Consider the following 20175-nt stretch of genomic DNA (forward strand, 5'->3'; position numbering starts at 1 on the left):
AAAGAAATGATGGTTGTAGCCATCTTTTCATCACATGGTTTGCCTTTTCAACTCCTTTTCCATTGAAATTTCAAACTATATTACCAAAAACAGTTGAAAATTTTATGTACAAAATCATACTAAATAGTTTCATTTAGGGAATTCAACCCAAAGAATCATTGTAAGAAGAAAAGAAAGGCTAAAAGTATATATTTTTAAAATCGAACCAGTGATTGAATCGTTTAAACCATTGATTTTTATTCAATTAGTTCTATCGTCGATGATAAATAAATAATTTAAAAAATTATAAATATTAATATACCATTGGGTACTCAAGTTTGACACTTTGGGTTCAGTTTAGTACTTATATTTGACAAAAGCTATGTCTTTTGATACCCAAAAGTAACATTGTTAATTTTTTACTGTTTAATTCGGGTTCTATGGTTGATTTGATGAAAGTTAATAGCTAATATTATTATATTTGATTTTTTTCATTATTTTATTAATATAATAAATTTAGTATTAATTGTAAATTTGTTTAATTTGTCAAATACAATCCGGAAGATGTGATTTAATTTCAAACTCAGGGTTGATTTGATGAAAGTTAATTACTGATATTACTAGCTAATTCTGAATTTTCATCAAATCGAATCTAAAACTTGTATTAAACACTAAAAACTTAACATTATTATTTTTAAGTACCGAAATGTGTAACTTTTTTCAAATACATGTACCACATTATTAAAAAAAAATCAAATTCAAGTACTAAATTATGTATTAAGCTATATTAAAAATAGTAAAGAAAATATATAAATTGACTCAACAACCAAATTTTTTTTTTCTTGACTTTGATATTTTTTATCGATTTCGAACAATTAACTTAAAAGTCGATTCAATGATTTTATATCAACTAATTTTTCATCAAATAATTCGACCGACCAGTGGGCAGTTCCATTATTGTAGGACTAAGGCTTTGATTATTTTAAATTCCAATGACTTTGAAAAATTGAAATGTTATTTTTACTGCCGCCATTGCCCATATATGTTTTCACATATGTATAAGTCCACCGTCCAGGGTCCTTCCAGCCATGTTTGGTTTGGGTTAATTTCACTGAACATCTCTTAGTTATCACTCAAATTTTAAATTAGTTCTTAAACTTTAAAATATTATAGTTTAGGCGGCCTTCCATTAACTAGTTATGAATGTAGATGTTAAATACTAGTTTGGGCTTGCCGTAGAGTATTTTTGAAACATGTGAATTAAATTATAAACACGTATGTACTTATTACATGGTAACTTTGATATGATGTGTTAAAAAAAATCTTCAAAATATTTTGTTCGCTGCAAATCGACAAACCTCTTGATGTCTTAATATTGTTCTCGGTGAAGGTTTTGTCTCCTGTCTTTATCGAGAGCTCGAATGTCTAAAGAGGTGACAAGTTTAAAAAGCGAAAGCGCCTCGTTAGGTGCGAGCAGTATGCAATTACCCAACAATACTTTATATGTTATAGGGCATAAGTTCAAATCTCACCAAGAGAAAATGTTGAGATTTCTTTTGATGGATAATTTTTTGAGGGTTCAATCAACTTCGGATGGATGACACTTCGAAACCCAATAAACGCCATAAAAAATTAAGAGGATTGCTTTTTCTTAAGTACATCAAATCCAAATAGGTCATGCAATAAATACACATGTATTTTAAATGTGCTTCATGCAAGATTTGAGCTAAGATTTAACATTCAAGCTAAACAAGGTTGATAGAAGAACTTAATTGATACGTAGTGATTATTTGAAAACTCAATTGGAACATTTTGAAATTTGGGGACCAAATTAAAGTATAGGTCATAGTTTGAGCACTTTTTATGAATTAACCCTTTTGTTTTCACAGACAGCCAAAGACAAAGTCAAATAGACAAATATAATACTCATTCAAAGCCAAATATATATATATATAAATATATATTAGGTTGACTTGGTTGTATTCTGGAACTTTATAAAATAAAATAAAAAACCCTTTTTTTTGCTTGTTCATCTTTGCAAGTAAAAGTTTTTATATTTGTTCTTGTTGGCATCATGTAAACTTCAAAAGGGTGTATGAATGGTTAAAGTCAATAAAGTTTGCCCATCAAAATAAAGAAAAACATATAGCTAAACATTACTGGTTAAAAGCAAAACCACTGACCATAAAATTCACCAACTTCCAACTCCCCTTTTTAATCAGCAAATTGTGAACAAGGTTTTCTATATCGTGTCTTGCCTTACTTGTCGAAACCAACCCAATGTTTGTTGTCACTTTCAATGTCTCTCTTTCACTCCTTTTTCTGTTAAATGACCAGCTTTTCTTTGTTTCCCTTTATTTATCAAATCCCCCATAGCCAAATTTTACAACCCAACATGTTATTATACCTTTGATGATGATGATAAATGGATCTTCTTGTTTCCTTGTTATGTCTGCTTCACCATCTTCAAGTTTCAACATACACCTTGTTGGGAACTCAGCCTATTTTGACTCACTGTGTTTGGTAGGTTGGTGAATTCACCTCTCTGCATTTAATTCACTTTGTATCCTTTTTTGAGCTGTTATCATATCATTGCTTTAAGTTATGAAACTTGGTACCTTTCAATTTTCTTTATTACCCCTTTTTGCTAGTTTATGACTAATGATTGCTTTTGGTTCAGGATCAGCTGAGAGTATCTACACAGCTTACAAGATCTTGAATTGGTATCTGCTGTTTTCCCATGAATTGTAGGTATTTGTTTGATTGTTTCAAAGGAAAGCATCGCCAAGAACAGAAACAAGGTCAAGGTAAGATTTTGAGTCTATTTCAGTTGATTTATTGATATGGTTTTTTCAGGCTACTTATAAAGCTCAAATATTTGGTTTTTAGCTCTTGGTTAGTTACTTTAATAAACATATATAAGCAATGTAGGCTGTAAATGGCTGGAAACCAAATTCTGCTCTTCTTGGTATTGTGTGAATTCATGGTTTTATGGTTTCTTTTGGTATATCTTTGAAAATTGAAATATTGGCTAAAAAGAAAGGTGGATTTTTCCTTATTAAAATGAAAATTGAAGGAGTATCTGCAGAACGTTGAAGAACAATTAACTTTGGCTTCATTAAATGCATTATAAAAGTATCTTTTTTTGCTTTCAAATGAGTTTCTTTTGAAGTTTACCTCAGAAAGTTCTCATGTTGTTTTGTGTATTTGGTGTTGTATTTGTGCATTATAGAGTTTGCCACTGCCAATGTAAGGCTCTTTTCATATAATTCATTGAGATCAGCAACATCAGATTTTCATCCATCAAACAGAATAGGTGGAGGTGGCTATGGAGTTGTTTATAGGGTAAACAAAATACCCTTTGCTATTTTTTAAACATTCAGATGTCTATATGATTGCATATGTACGTACGTATGTATGTATGTATGTATGTATGTATGTATGTATATGTGTTACGTGTGTGAGAGGAGGTTTTTGTGGTTTTGAGATGAATGCTTGTTTGTGGTACTAATGCCGCTATTAGCAGAGAAAGACACCTAATGGTAACTTTGCTTTTATGATTGCTTAGGGAGTTTTGAGAGATGGCACTCAGGTAGCCATCAAGACACTGTCTACAGAGTCCAAACAAGGATCTCGCGAGTTTGTGACAGAGATCGATATGATATCGAACATTCAACATCCGAACCTTGTCGAACTAATCGGCTGTTGTGTTGACGACAATCATCGGATCTTGGTCTATGAATACCTAGAAAATAACAGCCTTGCTAGTGTTTTACTTGGTAACTACTTAAATCCTATGCTTTTCATACAAGTTAGAATGAATTAAGAACTATAGCTTGGAGATGCAACATATTATTATTGACCCAAACTTTGTTTAGTTCCTTTCATTTGAACTACTCACTTAAGAACATAGATTATTTGCAGGGTCAAATTATGATTCTGGTCCTCTACTTTTATAATGTCATTGGTTAGTTCAAATAGTAATCAGTGATAACTATTCCGGTTAAAATTCCAGCCTGAGTTTTTCTTAAAAACTGTTTTTCTAACTCGTCATTTTGATATTGATTCTTTTGTGTTGGAGGGCATATTTTGAAAAAAAAAATCACATTAGTATTTTATTTGGAATAGTTAACAATAACAAATATTGGATTAACTAGAAATCAAATTATATTAAACTAAAGTATAGGGACTAAATCTCAATTTTGAGTATAGTAGAGGTACCACAGCCATAATTTGACTTTTTCTAGGATAAGAACTATGAAGAAAATATTACATTACGTATTTATGTATATTAGTTTAGCCTATCTAATGGTAAAAATATCATGGAAGCCCTTGTAATAGAAGTGGATAGTATTTTGCTTCTTTTACTAAAAAAATGGATAAATTAGTCTTGTACTTTAAATCAAAGAACAAACTGAATCTTCTCTTAAAAATTCCATTCATTTTTACTATTAAAAATTGATACTTTTACGTTAGCGCGAGGTACACATGGCATGCCTCATATCATTATCTAGTTATTCTATTAGCCATGGTAGTTTTTAATAGTAGAAATGGATCAAAATTTTAATAGAAAGGATTGATTTGCTCTTGACTAATGTATAGAGACTAATTTGCCCATTTTTCTGAGTAGAATGGCCCAAATGCAATTTAATTCCTAGTACAAGAGTCTCCGTGGTACTTTTACCTCTATCTAATGCATTGTACTTGAGAGGAAAAACATAGATAGTTTTCAAGGTTTTCAGGGTATTCTAATGTCAAGCAATGGTTATTTTCAGGTTCAAGAAGTAAATATATAGCTCTGGATTGGCCTAAAAGAGCAGCCATTTGCTTAGGTACAGCTTCTGGTATTGCATTTCTTCATTATGAAGCTGTACCTCGTATTGTCCACAGGGATATTAAAGCTAGTAATATACTTCTTGATGGGGATTTTCATCCTAAAATTGGTGATTTTGGGCTAGCCAAGCTTTTCCCAGACAATGTCACTCATCTAAGTACTCGAGTTGCTGGAACAGTGTAAGCATGATTCTCTTTGCATTTTGTATCTTTTGCAATGACCTGCCTTAGCTATGTAACTATTTCAAAGTTCATTGATGAAAAATCTTGTTTTAGGTAAGGTTTTTTGATTGATTCACGACTTACAAATGATAAAACCTGCTTTTAGTATTGGTGACGCACAAATATGGTTTGATAATCAACCGCGGTTCCCTTGGAAGCCGAAAGCCATAGGTTAGAGAAGGTCCCCTAGCATGGGAGCCGCAGACCTCTTTAGGAGAGCAGAAGAAGGGCCCTCTCCTTTTAGCTTTTCTCTTTTATGTTGGACTGATTCCTCGGCAAGAGGTTTTATTAGTAGTCAGATTGCATTTTATTTTCTCTACTAAAAGAATAGATAAATTAATTTCTATATATTAAATCAAAGAGCAAATTGATTCTTCTATTAAAAATTGATCCATTTACGTCAGCATAAGGTACACATGGCACATCACATCACTATTTTGTTATTTCATCATCTATACCAATTTTTAACTATACAAATGGATGAAATTTTTAACAGAAAGAACCAATTTGTATTTTAATTTAATGTATAAGGACTAATTTACTTATTTTTTAGTATAGGGGACAAAATGCAATTCGACTCTTAGTACTGGGGCCTCCATGTTACTTTTACTATGATTCCTCCGTAAAAAGTCACGGGGAAAGACTTATATAATCTGCAAGTCCCGTGAAATAAGTATGTGAGACATGTAAATGCCACATGTCGATCATGCATAGTCCACATGTTAATAATCATGTAACATTTGACGAAGTGCGATATCATATATATTGTTGATGATTGTGGAGACGAATATATTTATATAGAAGGAGATAATTGTATCAGATGTCCCTAAGCTATGAGTCGAATTTTAAATTTATCCCTAAATTTTAAAATATTTCAATTGAATCGTCAAACTAAGTATCGTTTCAATTAGGTTCTATTAATTTAGCCATCAATTTTGGCATCAACCTGGATCTAGTGTGTATAAAAATATTCATTAATTTGTACGTGCTTAGAAAAGGAACTATGTCAAATTCAATCTAGTGTAAGACCTTATTGGAGAAATACTTTAGTTTGAGGATTAAATTGTAATAATTTGAAGTTTATAACCAATTTAAAATTTGACTCAATAGATTTGGGACATTTAATGCAAATAACCCCACAATGACATGCTTAAGCCACTGTGGTAGACTAAATTCATGCAAACGTGAAATCTAACACGTGATACTCTTTTCTGTGATAAGATGATATAATTCAGTGTATTTTTTCCTAAGCCATACTTCATTTTATGCAGTGGATATTTGGCCCCAGAATATGCCCTTTTGGGACAATTAACCAAGAAGGCAGATGTATACAGCTTTGGGGTTCTCATACTTGAAATAGTCAGTGGAAAAAGCAGTACTAAGGCTGCATTTGGAGTGGAATTGATGCTTCTTGTTGAATGGGTATCTTTTTAAATCCTTTTTTCATCACTTTATCTCATCTCAAATTATGATTTTCATCCCCATGCTAAATTCAATTTGGGTTTCAGTCATAATTTTATGTAATTTAGTCCTCCTATTATTAAAAAATTCCTTAGTCAGATGCAGCTGTTTTAAATATCCAAACCCGAAATTACTTGTGTTATTTAAAGGGATAATGTAACTTTTGGCATCTGAACTTAGCAAGTATGTTCACATTGGTCCCTGAACTTTTTTTATCCACTTTGACTCCTGAACTTGAAAATTGTTACTCATTTAAGTCCATTCTGTTAATCACCGTGAAGAAAAAGGTGGATAATGTAATTTTTGGCCCCTAAACTTGGCAAGTAAGTCCATATCGGTCTCTGACCTTGACAGTTAGATTCACTTTAGCACTTGAACTTGACAACTAGGTCTATTATGATCCCTAAACTTGAAATATCTAAAAGTTTGATGATGTAACATTCAAAGATTGTGTCACATCATCACTTGAAAAAAAAAAGATGATGATATGATATCATCTCAGAGTGCCATATATTCAGTGTTTTAATAACCGAAGTGATTAGATCACCAGTTCTCAATTTAACCAGTTCAACCGGTTCGACCGTCGGACCAACAATAATTAAATAAATAATTAACAATTCATAAAAATCTAAAAAGCTAAGTAAATCTGATTTTATTTTATTTTTACTTTTTTTTAAGATTTTTATAAAATTTTAATTAATTAATTAATTATTTTTGGTTTGACGATCGAACTGATCAAACCGGTTGAATCTAGAATTATTGGTTTAACTTGTTCGGCCATTGGTTCGGTTATTAAAACACTGAATATTACACTTTGAGATTATACTACATTATCATCCAAAATTTTTTAAAATTTTTCAAACTCATAGTGCCACATCATCAAACTTTTATAATTTTCAAGTTTAGAGATCAAAATGGACCTAGTTGTCAAGTTCAATTGCCAAAGTAAACCTAGTTGTCAAGTTTAGGAGTTGATCTGTACCTACTTGCCAAGTTCAAGGGCCAAAAGTTACATTATCCCGTTTTTCTTTTTCACCGTCATTAACAGAATAGCTTACTTGCTCTACCAAAAACTACATTGTGAAATTATGGATATCAAAATAGTTATTTTCACTAATTTGTCATTTTAAAATCTTCCAGCTGCACCCCAAGTATAGATTAATGCATAACATTAATAATAGGAGGACTAAATTATGCTAAAATGATGTATAGAGACTAAAACATCAAGTTGAGTATAGTACATGTACTAAAACTATAATTTGACTATGTATCGTCGTTAGTTAATCCAAACTCAGGCTTTATATAATTGGTCAATTTTGTGGTTTTGGTCCCTCTAAAATTATAATTTATTGTCAGACTTTTATAATATCATTAGTTAGTCCAAATAGTTAATATCATTAAACTGTTAATATGGATTTTTTTTCTTAAAATTATTCTTTCCAACAAAAAAAGTTACATGAGTATTGGCTATTTGGATTAACTAACGACAATAAAAAAAAGTAGGGGTAAAAAAACTTCTTCAATCTCTCACAATTTAATCTCTTTTAAAAAAATCGGAGCAATTTAATCCCTATCAAATTTAAAAGTGAGCAGCATAGTGTTTATGCATTTCATCAATTGTGCACAATTTTGATTGATACAATAGCATATTTAGCCTTCAATGTTTACATGTTTTGTCAATTTGGTTTTGATTCTAAAAGATTCAACAAATTTAGTCTCAACATTTACAAAAATTTTGTAGGCTAAATTTGTTAACAAGACTAAATTGAAAGGATGTGTAAAATTTAGGGCTACATTTGTTATTATACCAATCGAAATTATATACAATTGATGGGAAATATTAACACAATGATTAATTATCCTTCACTTTTGAAATTGACATTGATGAAATTGCTTCGCTTTTTTGAGAGGGACCAATTTGCTAAATATCAATATCGAGAGAGACTGAAAAAATCTTTTCATTTTTACCAAAAAGTAGGACAAATTCAATAATTAACACTGCAACAAGGGTGCTCCAAATTATGCGAAAATAAAGTATAGGTTTAGATCTTAAATTTGAGCATATCAGAGGGACCAAAATCATAATTTGACCTCGATGGTCTCGACATAGTCAGCTGACTAAAACTGCAATGTGACGCAGACATGGAAACTCAAACAAGAAGAAAGGCTTTTAGACATTGTTGATCCAGAACTAACTGAATATCCAGAAGATGAAGTGCTACGGTTCATCAAGGTCGCCTTGTTTTGCACCCAAGCATCTGCACATCAAAGACCCACAATGAATCAAGTGGTGCATATGCTATCCAAAGACGTGCACCTCAACGATAAGCTGCTAACCGAGGCCGGTGTTTATAAAGGGTATCGCCGTACATCGTCGGAGTTAACATCGTCGTCTTTGAAGACTAAAGGCAAACAATCAATGGAACCTTCTTCTTCTACTAACATTGTTAGCTCTCATAGTATAACAGAAATGCTTCCTAGGTGATGATCATGTAGTTCACTATTACGAGTTGGGTCAAAGGCAGAACTCTTTCAAGAGTTATTTTCTTTACCCACAAGACTCGAGGTTAAAATCTTGCTTCAGTAACATCGAGCTCTTTACCGTCCCACTGACCCATTTGGTTTTTATTACAAAGAGGTGGGTAAAAGCCAGAAGCTCAAAGGCTGTAGCACCCCATTTGTGATTTGTGTAATTATTTTTGAAATTAGTGTATCCAAAATTGATCATTCACAATATGGTGCTTTTTATCTTTGGTTAAATTCTTCAAAGGATCCCTGTACTTTAAAAATGAGGGTCTAATTAGGTACAAGTATCATGGAAGCCCTTGTACCCTTTACTCCAAAAAATGGGCAAATTAATCTATATACATTAGATCAAAGAGCGAACTATTAAAAATTGGTCGTTGTATGTCAAAATGAGGTATGCGTAGCACGCCACGCGTAACTTTCTGGTTATTTTGTCAGCCAAGATAGTTTTTAACAATAGAAGTGGATGAAATTTTTAACAGAAATGTTCAATTTGTTCTTTGATACAATCTAATACCTAGTACAGAAGCTTCCATGGTACTTTTACCGGTCTAATTATAAAGTTCATTTCTCAACTTTATGAAAATCGAGAAGTTAATCTGATTAACATTGTTAAAATTTATTGTTAAATTACTAATTTGGAAATCAATAGTTTAACAATTTATACGTATGGAATTAGAAAAAAAAAATCAAGAGTTCAACAAATTTTATATAATAAAATAGCAAAATCAATGGTTTAAGTTTTTGTCAACAATTGAATTAATTTTTTAGTTTTCATTTAAACTACGACAATCAAATCGAGAGTAACTTCTTAAATTTCGTAAACTAAATATATGAAATTCATAATTAGACCTGAAGATGAACAATTTAATCTTTGTAAATTTAATTTTGAAATAAATAGGTGAAATTGAAAATGAAGATAAAGTTTGAAAGTTAAGGAACATTTATTTATCTTTGTTTTAAAGTGATAGTGAAAAAGGATAGCAATTTGATGGTAAAAATTATTATGGAGTTTATTGTATTAGGAATATGAATTTTTTAACAGAAAAGATAAGTTTGTTCATTGATCTAATATATATATGGATTAATTTGATTATTTTTTGAGTAAAAGGGAAAAAATGCAATTTGACTCGTAATACAAGGGCTTATATGATACTTTTACCGTAATTTGATTATTGTATTTTTTAAAGGGTAAATTATCAAAATAGTCACTTTTGTTTGTCTCAGATTACATTTTAGTCACTTATGTTTGAAATGTAACGTTTTAGTCACTTACAATATCGTGTTGTAACATTTTAGTCACTGAGCCATTAATTGACATTAACGGTGTTGCGGTAAGCTGACGTGGCACGTTAAATCATCATTTTAAACAAAAAATTTAGGTTAAATTATACGATTGGTCTCCATATTTTTTTATTTTGAGTAATTTAATTTTTTTCTTTTATGTTCTTTTAATTTTCCTTTTTTATTCTCAAAGCGAAAAAATATGAGGACCAATTATATTTTTTAACCTAAATTTTTTGTTTGAAATGATGATTTAATGTACCACGTCAGCTTACCGTTATACCTTTAACGACAATTAACAACTCAGTGACTAAAATGTTACAACACGTTAATGTAAATGACTAAAACGTAACATTTCAAACATAAATGCCTAAAATGTAGCCTGAGATAAACAAAAAGTAACTATTTTGGTAGTTTACCATTTTTTAAAGGGAATAACTTTTAAGGGCTTGAACTTGACAACTCTTCTAATACTCTTCTAATACTAGGGCATGGACTTTTTGTCCAACTTTTCTAACAACTTTTTTTTTTATAATTCAAGTTCTAATGCGAGAACAATGTCAAGTTTAAGATTTAATTTAGAAAAAAATATACTCCAATATAAAAAATATTAAATTCAAGCCCCAAATTGTAATTTAACTTTTTTTTTTAAGTTAACCATCTAATTTTATGTTTTAAAATAAATTTAATAAAATTCAATCAAAATCTCAAACTAAGCTAAAACTTAAAAATCAACGTTTAACGTGCTACGATTGGGATTTGGTTACGGAGAACTAAAATCATGAAGATTTTCATTTATCAGATTCGGATTTTCACTGGCCCAAACAGGACCGTACATCCAGGTATTTTCGTAATTTCATCCAAACCTCACCTCCTATTTAAACGAACCCATCATTTCCGCTATAAATACTTTGAAACCCAGCCAAAAAACAAAAAAAAAAAAAAACCAAAGGGGGAGAGAAAAAAAATACAAAGAGAGAGAGGAAAAAGAGAGAGAGAGAGTAATGAAGAACTTCACTTCACGGATTCTTCTTTAATCTTTAAGCCTTAAATCTCTTTACATTTTACTGTTTTACCATCCCACTTTTCTTCCTTAATATTATCGAATCCAACTGGGATTTTGAATTTTTCGCCTTTTTAAAGAAAAAAATGAGTCGATTAGGGTTTAAATCCATGGTGTATCATGGAGACTTTTTTTTGGGTGAACTGAACACTATCCCTATCACGGACTCGAATTTCCAGTTCCCGAATAACGAGATTCGTATCCACCACATCTCCCCTACCAGCGAACGATGCATTCCTCTTTCGATTCTCCACACGATTTCCTCATTTCCCGTTCGTTGCAAGCTCGAATCCCCTTTTCCCGTAGAACAGCCGCATTTGATTCATCTTCACGCCTCTTGCTTTTACGAATTCAAGGTTTCCTCTAATTTTTTAAATATATATTTTTTAAAAATAATTTAATTAATTAGTTTTGACTGTGGTTTTTTTTAGACGGCGGTGGTTTTGGTTGGAGATGAAGAGGTGCACTTAGTGGCAATGCCGAGTAAACAGAAGAAGTTTCCTTGTTTTTGGTGCTTTTCGGTTTCTACGGGACTGTACAATTCTTGCTTAGGGATGCTTAACTTGAGGTGTCTCGCGATTGTTTTCGATCTCGATGAAACGTTGATTGTTGCCAACACGATGAAGTCGTTTGAGGATAGGATCGAAGTGCTTAGGGGTTGGATTGCGCGGGAGAGTGATCCGATTCGTCTTTCAGGGATGTCGGCTGAATTGAGAAGGTATATAGATGATCGGTTGCTGTTGAAGCAGTACGCGGAGAGTGATTGTGTTGTTGATAATGGAAAAATGTTTAAAGTTCAGATGGAAGAGGTTCCACCTTTGTCTGATGGCCATGAGAAAGTTGTTCGGCCTGTGATTAGGTTGCAGGACAGAAATATTGTCCTTACTCGTATCAATCCTGAGGTTAGAGAAACAATTATTGACTTGATGTGTTTTTGTTGATTTAGTTGTTTATATATTAGTGGATTTGTGTTCTCCAATGATTGTTCATAGAAACATAATATCGATATGGATTCCATCGGTTGTTTTAGAAGTTAGAACAAAGAAGCTCCATCCCTTTTTGGCATATTTTACGGATAAAAATAAATTGGGATTTATGTTGTATCATTTGGAATTTACTGAGCTGATCGTCCTTCCGTGATATAGGCATTTTGATAAGTGCTTAATGTAACACGTGAAACAATGGATGAATATAAGGATTCTGTTTGGAATATGAAGTTGTGTATGCTTTCTCATTTATGAATAGTTTTCTTTGTACAGATTCGGGATACCAGTGTGCTGGTGAGGTTACGACCAGCGTGGGATGAATTGAGAAGCTATTTGACTGCGAAAGGCCGAAAGCGCTTTGAAGTATATGTTTGTACTATGGCTGAAAGAGATTATGCATTAGAGATGTGGAGGCTTCTTGATCCTGGGGCACATCTGATAGGTTCAAAACAACTACTGGACCGAGTTGTTTGTGTCAAATCTGGCAAGTTGATTAACGAGTTTAACTATCTTCTTTTGCACTTGAGTCATGGTGTGCTATCATTCAAATGATGAAATTTTAGAAATTAATTCTAATTCTTTTTGGAATCTGAGTTTCTGATTCTTAATTTTCTATTAGCATATGTGAAAATTGTCTCTTCAAGCAATGAACCTGTAGTGGTAGTAGGTAGCCTCCCTTTCTTGTTGGTGCTACTACTTTGTTGACTGCTTTAGCAACCATGTAATGTCTTTTTGTTTTCTTAATGACTATTACAGGTTCCAGGAAATCTTTGCTAAATGTGTTCCGTGATGGCAAATGCCATCCACAGATGGCAATGGTAATTGATGATCGTTCAAAGGTCTGGGAGGATAAGGATCAACCTCGAGTTCATGTAGTTCCCCCATTTGCTCCGTATTATGCTCCTCAGGCGGAGGTACATGCTGTTCCTATTTGTGAGCTAACTTATTAATAATCTGAGATATTGTTTTCCTTTTCTGATTTTTTTCTTGGAAAATCTTTTCCCTCTTTATTAGACAGCAAATGCAGTTCCAGTCCTCTGTGTCGCAAGAAATGTTGCATGCAATGCCAGGGGTTTGTTTTTCAAGTAAGCCATTAATTTTGTGTGGTAGATGGCTATCCATGATTATCATCCTTTGATGTCTGCATTTCTAACTTCTGATGGTATGTTTTATTTAGAGAGTTTGATGACAATGTATTGCGGAAGATGTCTGAAGTTTTTTATGAAGATGAGGTGGTAAATCTGCCTCTTGCCCCTGATGTGAGCAACTATTTGATGTCAGAGGTACTTAAATTGACCATATATGATAATTAGTTATGAGAATCTTTGAATTTCCAATTGCATTTCAAGTATTTACTTGTCACTGATTGCAGGAAGCTAGTTTTGCTTCAAATGGGAACAATGGAGCTCCTATCTGTGAAGGAATGAACGGAGCTGAAGTTGAGCGGAGGATGAATCAGTCTGTAAGTTTGGTAGTTACTTGGTGAATGAATATAAATTTGCCAATTGTCCTTGGTCTGGATACTACTTTTGTTGAATAAATGCTCTAACAACAATTAATAAACTATACACATGATAACGTTGTGTTGCACTTTGCCATCTTTTGGATATGTTCATTCTTTTCAGTTGCTTCTAGTGATGTGTGTTGCCATTTTGAGTTTTTTATTATTTGAAATGTGTTTTTTCCCTTAATTTTCATTATTATAATATCTATAGTTTATTCAGGAGGAGAAGCATGTTTTGGACTCTTCCACTCGTCCAGTTACAAGTAACCCTGAGTTGCGGTCTGAAACCTCTCAGCCTCCTGTTACAGATATTGTTGGTCCTGCATCTTCAGTAGCACCATTGCCTTCTCAGAGTAGGATTTCAGTTTAATGTTATTGTTTTGAGCAGAAGGCATTATTTACTGGGTTGGAGTGTATTTGGCCTTATTTTTTTACTTTTAACTTTATCTTAGAACCTAGTATACTTGGAGCTCCTGGTCTGCTTTCAAATCCTATGATGCTTGGAGCTTCTGTAAGAAGAGATAACAACGGTAGTGAAGGTGATTATGACATGAAGAGAAGAGCCCTTGGCATAAAACAGAGTTTAGACTTAAGGAATCAGAGCTCGATCCAACCTCCACTCCTACCTAAATTTCCGATACAGACATCATCATCATCAGTAGTGCCTCAGGGAGGTTGGTTGGTGGAAGAAGACATCAATGAATCGCATCTAAATGATCGACCATCAGGCACTACACAAGAATCTGATGTAATAAAATCTGATAAATTGCGAGGTTATCAGAATCCGTTTCCTCATACAGCACCTGGTTCTGTTTCCACTGGTTTACCATCGTATGCATCCCAAGTGAAGATTGAAGAGGTTTGATCAAAATTCCTCTAGAATTATCTCATTTAACCTGTGCGCATCCTAAATTTTATCTTGTATGCTTCAGGCACGTACTGGACTTGATACACCGAAGCAGAATGTTCTGCCTACTGCTCATTTATCAGGTTTCTGAAGCTATTATGCTTGTCTTGTGTCATTCAGTTGTTGCATGATATTGATATTCTATTGAAAGGAGGCTTGTGGTCTTGTAAATATGTTACTAGGTAAAATAGTTTGAATAACGAATAATCAGAGCTACTATGCATGGCAGATAAGTTGTGGAGTATATGGAGATAAATATGCTTGTTAAAGTGTAATAGATAAATAATCGTTCAAATGAGAAAAGAAGCTGTCTAGAAAATCAAAAAGCAGGTAGAAGAGTTGAACATGGAATGGAGGAGTTGAATTGGGTCTTTTTGTATTGTTGCATTAAATTAGATGAATTTAGATATTGTGGAAGGACATGATTCCAAGGTTTGTCATGAACATCTATTATTATTGTTTGGAGTAAAGGCGGTTTTAGATAACTGGGTGGTAACTTCCGTAAATGATTGTTTGAATTCACTTGCAGAGATAGGTGGAACTCAGAATCATCTGCCTTCTATTACTAGAGAATTGCAGTCTGAAGGTGGAAAAATGAATCTTCTACCCTCCCATTTGTCGATAGGTGTTCTACACGAAATTGGACGAAGATGTGGTTCAAAGGTACCTTTACTTTGAGGGTTAGGATCTCATCCATTAAATTTCCTTTTTATCGTATACGACTTCAATGACCATTCATGAGTACGACTGTCACAATTTATTTATGGGTCCTTTTCTTGTGAATGGTGCTGATGAGCGTAAAGTAGTGTACAAAAAACAATAGAGGGGAGACCAGCTCTTTAGGTGCATGATTATTTATAGTTAAGCTTGATTGCCTTGTTTAATCTATCTACTGTTTTTCAAATTTGTATTTTACAGGTTGAGTTCAGGTCTGTGGTAAGCACCAGTAAGGATTTGCAGTTTTCTGTTGAGGTCAGTGAAAGCTGTACTTCCTTGCTAATAAATGGAATTCTTCTGGATTGATCTGAATTTTCAACTGTGTTTGCGCCTTGTAATATTGTGAAAATGCTTTGTTTTTTGTGGTATTGACATGTATTTTTTTCTTGAAACTAGCTTCACTAATACTCTTTGTTCCCTTATTTCCTTTACCTTCTCTGATTGTAGTTTGTGAATTTGTTTTGACTTTTCAGAAAGCATCTCATTTTTCCAGTTTATTTTATTTAGGTTTTATTCACTGGGGAGAAGATTGGTGTTGGAATGGGCAAGACAAGGAGGGATGCTCAGCAGCAAGCTGCTGAGCTTGCTCTTCATAATTTAGCAGGTGCGTTCATTCTTGGTTGTTTGTCTTGCTGTACTTGTTATTATAATTATTTGTTTCAAGACTGGAAGCATGCACCTTGGTTTCAATATGATTGGTCAGAAATGAATGATAAGGAATATAGTCCTTGGGCTATAATTGTATTCGTCTTTTTTAACTTTCTCAAAGGTCCCATGAGTTCTATTTAGTTTCATGAAAGGAGTTTAAACCTTTTAGTGCTTTTTGGAACCTTCTAGGGCCATGGATATGCATATTTTCATGCATCATACTTGGTGAAAAATATGATTGTGTTATAATACGGGTGTATTAGTAGATTATGCAGGTTTTTTTGTTTCCAGTTTGTGTTTTTCTTAACTATGACATCAAGTGAAGGTGCAGGAAGTACCTAACTAATTATATACATGGCATCTCAGAAAAATATGTAGCATATATAGCGCCTCGTTCGGGAGCTGTGGATAGAGATTTCAATAATCTCTCTCTTGGAACTGAAAATGGATTTCTATGGGACGTGAATCCTGCATCAAATGAAGCAATAAAAGAAGGTTTTCCTAAAGATAATACTTCTGAGGTGGGCATTCCTGATGATGCTTTCATTACTTGATTTGATTTCTTTGTTTATAGAAAGGTGATGCTTGGATAAACAGTATCTGGGCAAAACTTTTCCAGATATAGGTAGTGGTTATACGGAGAGAAACCACTCCTCTTTGAATTGCACCAAGATGTAAGAGCTAAAACTCTTCAAGGAGAGTGGGCCAGCTTATTGTCTGCTACTGTTGCCTTAATTGGCTCACTTAATCCTTTTAAGAGGTAAGGGCTTGGTGTCAGTCTTTAGTTTGCCCATTATCCAAGTATTCCCAGTACATTTCTTTCAGATATTTATTCCCTCTTGTAGATGTAATATCATGGACGTAATTTCCTTGAATGTGAATCCTCTGCTAATATCCCATGATTACTGAGTTTGATTTATATACTTGGAGATGTTTACAAGCAATCATGTTCTCAAGTAAAATGAGTTGATTTATGTACTTGGAGACTTGAAATCAGGTTTTAGAATGGCTTATTAATAATTATTTTTGTTTTCGTGAATGATCGGAAAAGATTGCAATCAGTGATTTCAGCTGGTATAGATTGACCGACTTGTTTGTTTGATGACTAAATATCAGGCTGCTGAAGAACCTGGGAGTAATTCATCCAGTATAGCAAATCAACCAGTTGAAAAACGTGCGAATTCACCAAGGTATATATGTTTTCCTTTTGTATCTACTCTTGTATTTGTAGGATGTATTTATGCCCTTAGCCTTGAAAATTATGGAAAGTAGGGTTCACTGACCAAGTGCTGACTGAGTTCTATCTATTTAAGTGGCATATTTAAGTACATTCAAGTAGATATGTCAATTGGGTGAGTGGGATTAGTTTTGGCTTTGGTCAATTCGTGTTTTAAAATTTTTTAGTCACTTCGGTTCAGATCAATTTCATGTTGGGGTCGTTCCAAGTTCAGGTTATTTTGGGTTTGAGTCATTCAGGTTTGAAGCTAAGGTTTTTCGAGTCAGATTATTTTCTGTTTGGGTTGTTTCAATTTTCAAATTTGAATTGTTTTAGGTTCGGGTTGAACAGGTTTGGGTTGTTGGCTTCTTATGGTTACATTGGGTAGAGTTGGGTCGGTTGACCAGGTTGGATTTATGAGTTCGAATCAGAATTAACATGTCTACGTTCAAGGCTCATGTGCCTTCCCATGTCATTCTTACTCAGAACCTCATCTTTTCCAGTGTTTTTGTTCCATATCTTAGGGTTTGCATGGCTTTTACATCAGAGAGATGTTTTTACTTATTTGCACTTTTATCTACGATTAGGAGTTAGGACTGCTATTGCAAATCTTCATCAGACAGTGACTGGGTTTCATTGTGGAAACTTCCCTCGTTTCTCGTCTATCCATCACCAACGTGGACTCACTTTTTGAATGGAATAGTAGTTAGCATCAAAGGATGGGAAATTTTTTTTTGAGCTTTGAGGCTTTAAGAAACTAATGTTTTGCTTCTTAACGTTAGTTATCTCTATTTGCAGATTGTCTGAATCTATGCCGAGCAAACGGTCAAAGGAAGGAGTTCTGCGTCGATTAGGAAGTAGTCTATCATCCTCACGGCAACCGAAAAATGAGCATACCATTTCATGACAAGCCATGAGAAGGTTTTGAGATGACATGAATTTTGCGTAGCAGATACCAACCTTTTTTGCAGAATTAGAATTTATAACTAATTCTGAGGTAAATAGATCTCTTCTGGAAATATGGAGGCAATCTTTAAATTTTTTTGTGATCCTTTTTAACCTAACATTTCCTGCAATGTGTATGATCGAAGGCAGAGCTTTATTCTCAGATCACAATTTCAATGACCGATACGAATTTTTCGGCCCAAATCCTATCTCTTCTCTTCGGGTAATTTACATTCTAGATCACTGATAATCCGACTTAAAATGTAAATTGTTTCCTCTTCTCTGCATCTCTTCTTGCTTGCATATGCATGTGCAAGTATATTTTGGTACTTGCAGATTTGATGTATTCTCCTTTTATACCATTCACTGTCAAGAAGTTTCAAATTCATCGTGGAATTAGCATTTCTCATTTTTGTGGTTAGTGGTAAGTTTCTAAAATTTTAAATATTTGCATAAAAGTGACAAAGTGTGATAATTATGATAGCTAATCAAATTTAAGTTATAATTGAGAGGACAAAATTATGAGTAATAAATTTTAGTTATGTTTCATTTTCACAAGTTTCTCACTTGAGACAGCACAAAAGAGAACCCTAAAATTCAATAGCAGAAACGAATCTAAATAAAAATGAAGCATTGCCAAGTTTTTCAATCCAAGAATTACAAGAAAAATTAAGCAAACTAAGCATAAAGGTATCCTAGTTAATTAACTAGAAAATGCACCCATGGTGGTCCTCTTCCCATACACTTGTCTCTATGCCTTTGCCTATTCAAAGTTTATTGTATGAAAAAATACATTCAAAATCTGTTCAAGTTTCAATATAATCCAAATCGTCCCATCTCTGCCGATGTATTTTTGGCATTCATGGTCCTATAATTTCTCACTGCATTTGGATAAAATTTGAGAATTAGTCCTGTTTACGTTCCACATGAGGTGTAGTAGAGGGGCGTTGGAGTTTATATTCCACGATACATTCCGATGTTTATGTCAATAGACAGAATAATGGAATAGTTGAATGAATTTTGCTTTATATTTTTGGGTTATCCGTGGATTATCTTTTTACATGAGAGTGCTTGTTTTTGACTAGTCAAGGCTATTGTTCTTAGCTCGACAAGGTCATGCTCGGGGATTTTACTCCATTGCCCGCCCTTTTGTTTTGCATCGGGTGTTTGTTGAATTAAGTGTAATGCTATAATAGGTACTATTTAAGAGTTTTTGAAGTTTGGGTTTCTTGGGTTGCTTATTCCTTGAGCATTTAAGTTTATTATCTTAGGTTGGGTTCTTTGTTCCAAAAATATGTTATAGAGAACATTTACACTAAATGCTATTTTTTTTCTAATTTTGAAAGAATATTATTTTAGAAACATTATTTTATTATTTTAAAATGAAGTTGAATTCTTTTTCTTTTGCATTCAATTTTTAACCTTTTCATATTATTAATATCAAGTTTTTCATATTTCACATAAAAAAATAATTCAAATAATTTAAAAAAAAAAAATAAATTGATGAAATGTATTAATAAAGGTCATGGATAAAAATAAAATATCGATAAAATATTAAAAAAGATAATTGTAAAAGCAATGCATGAACATGAAATATAAATAAAAACAATGGATGGTTACTTCTGCTTCAAAAAAATAAAATAAAATAAAGAATGGTTACTTAAAATAAAAAGAAAATGAATGGTTAATGCAATGGATGAAAGTTAAACATTGATAGAAGAGTTATGGATCATTTATTTTTACACAAAAGCATTAGTCATTTTTTTAATAAAAAAATTGCTTACCATTAGGTATTATTATTATTTTTCCAAAATTTTCTTATTATCAAGTATATTAATTTAGTGTATTATTCCACACCATGATTTATTATTTTTTAAAGTCCAA

General features: G+C 32.8%; 2 protein-coding genes across 10 annotated transcripts; both read left to right on the forward strand.

Annotated features, from left to right (window-relative positions):
• Positions 1-2083: 2083 nt before the first annotated feature.
• LOC107891544 (putative serine/threonine-protein kinase) lies at positions 2084-9258 on the forward strand. Of its 3 annotated transcripts, none has more exons than XM_016816378.2 (7): positions 2084-2506; positions 2660-2786; positions 3212-3324; positions 3548-3758; positions 4755-4992; positions 6306-6456; positions 8636-9258. In XM_016816378.2, exons 2-7 carry the CDS (start codon positions 2720-2722, stop codon positions 8978-8980), a joined length of 1125 nt encoding a protein of 374 aa, XP_016671867.1. In that variant the 5' UTR covers positions 2084-2506; positions 2660-2719; the 3' UTR covers positions 8981-9258. The 3 variants fall into 3 exon arrangements, with proteins under 3 accessions (XP_016671867.1, XP_016671866.1, XP_040943702.1); XM_016816377.2 differs by having other exon boundaries at positions 2084-2502; XM_041087768.1 differs by having other exon boundaries at positions 2084-2502; positions 2666-2786.
• A 1975-nt stretch (positions 9259-11233) lies between these two features.
• Positions 11234-18677, forward strand: LOC107891542 (RNA polymerase II C-terminal domain phosphatase-like 2). Of its 7 annotated transcripts, XR_005909669.1 has the most exons (18): positions 11234-11724; positions 11800-12270; positions 12628-12838; positions 13111-13268; positions 13369-13439; positions 13532-13637; positions 13727-13816; positions 14079-14211; positions 14311-14717; positions 14791-14848; positions 15295-15428; positions 15684-15737; positions 15990-16086; positions 16497-16651; positions 16750-16890; positions 17247-17320; positions 17934-18051; positions 18145-18307. XR_005909669.1 is itself a non-coding variant. In XM_016816376.2 (16 exons), the coding sequence occupies exons 1-16, from the start codon at positions 11455-11457 to the stop codon at positions 18251-18253; spliced, it is 2598 nt and encodes an 865-aa protein (XP_016671865.1). In that variant the 5' UTR covers positions 11234-11454; the 3' UTR covers positions 18254-18677. The 7 variants fall into 7 exon arrangements, 2 of the variants coding, with proteins under 2 accessions (XP_016671865.1, XP_040943703.1); XR_001682247.2 differs by lacking the exons at positions 16750-16890; positions 17934-18051 and adding an exon at positions 18438-18677 and having other exon boundaries at positions 18145-18343; XR_001682248.2 differs by lacking the exons at positions 16750-16890; positions 17934-18051 and adding an exon at positions 18442-18677 and having other exon boundaries at positions 18145-18343.
• The last annotated feature ends 1498 nt before the right edge of the window (positions 18678-20175 follow it).

Source organism: Gossypium hirsutum, chromosome D01, assembly GCF_007990345.1.
Source record: "Gossypium hirsutum isolate 1008001.06 chromosome D01, Gossypium_hirsutum_v2.1, whole genome shotgun sequence".
Lineage (NCBI taxonomy): Eukaryota > Viridiplantae > Streptophyta > Magnoliopsida > Malvales > Malvaceae > Gossypium > Gossypium hirsutum.

Coding starts and splice junctions, on each gene's coding strand:
- LOC107891544 (XM_016816378.2), top strand. CDS start 2,720: ATGAATTGTAGGTATTTGTTTGATTGTTTCAAAGGAAAGCATCGCCAA. Junction 3,325..3,547: donor GCTATGGAGTTGTTTATAGG/GTAAACAAAATA, acceptor ATGATTGCTTAG/GGAGTTTTGAGAGATGGCAC. Junction 4,993..6,305: donor ACTCGAGTTGCTGGAACAGT/GTAAGCATGATT, acceptor CATTTTATGCAG/TGGATATTTGGCCCCAGAAT.
- LOC107891542 (XM_016816376.2), top strand. CDS start 11,455: ATGAGTCGATTAGGGTTTAAATCCATGGTGTATCATGGAGACTTTTTT. Junction 13,638..13,726: donor GCAACTATTTGATGTCAGAG/GTACTTAAATTG, acceptor CACTGATTGCAG/GAAGCTAGTTTTGCTTCAAA. Junction 17,321..18,144: donor AAACGTGCGAATTCACCAAG/GTATATATGTTT, acceptor CTCTATTTGCAG/ATTGTCTGAATCTATGCCGA.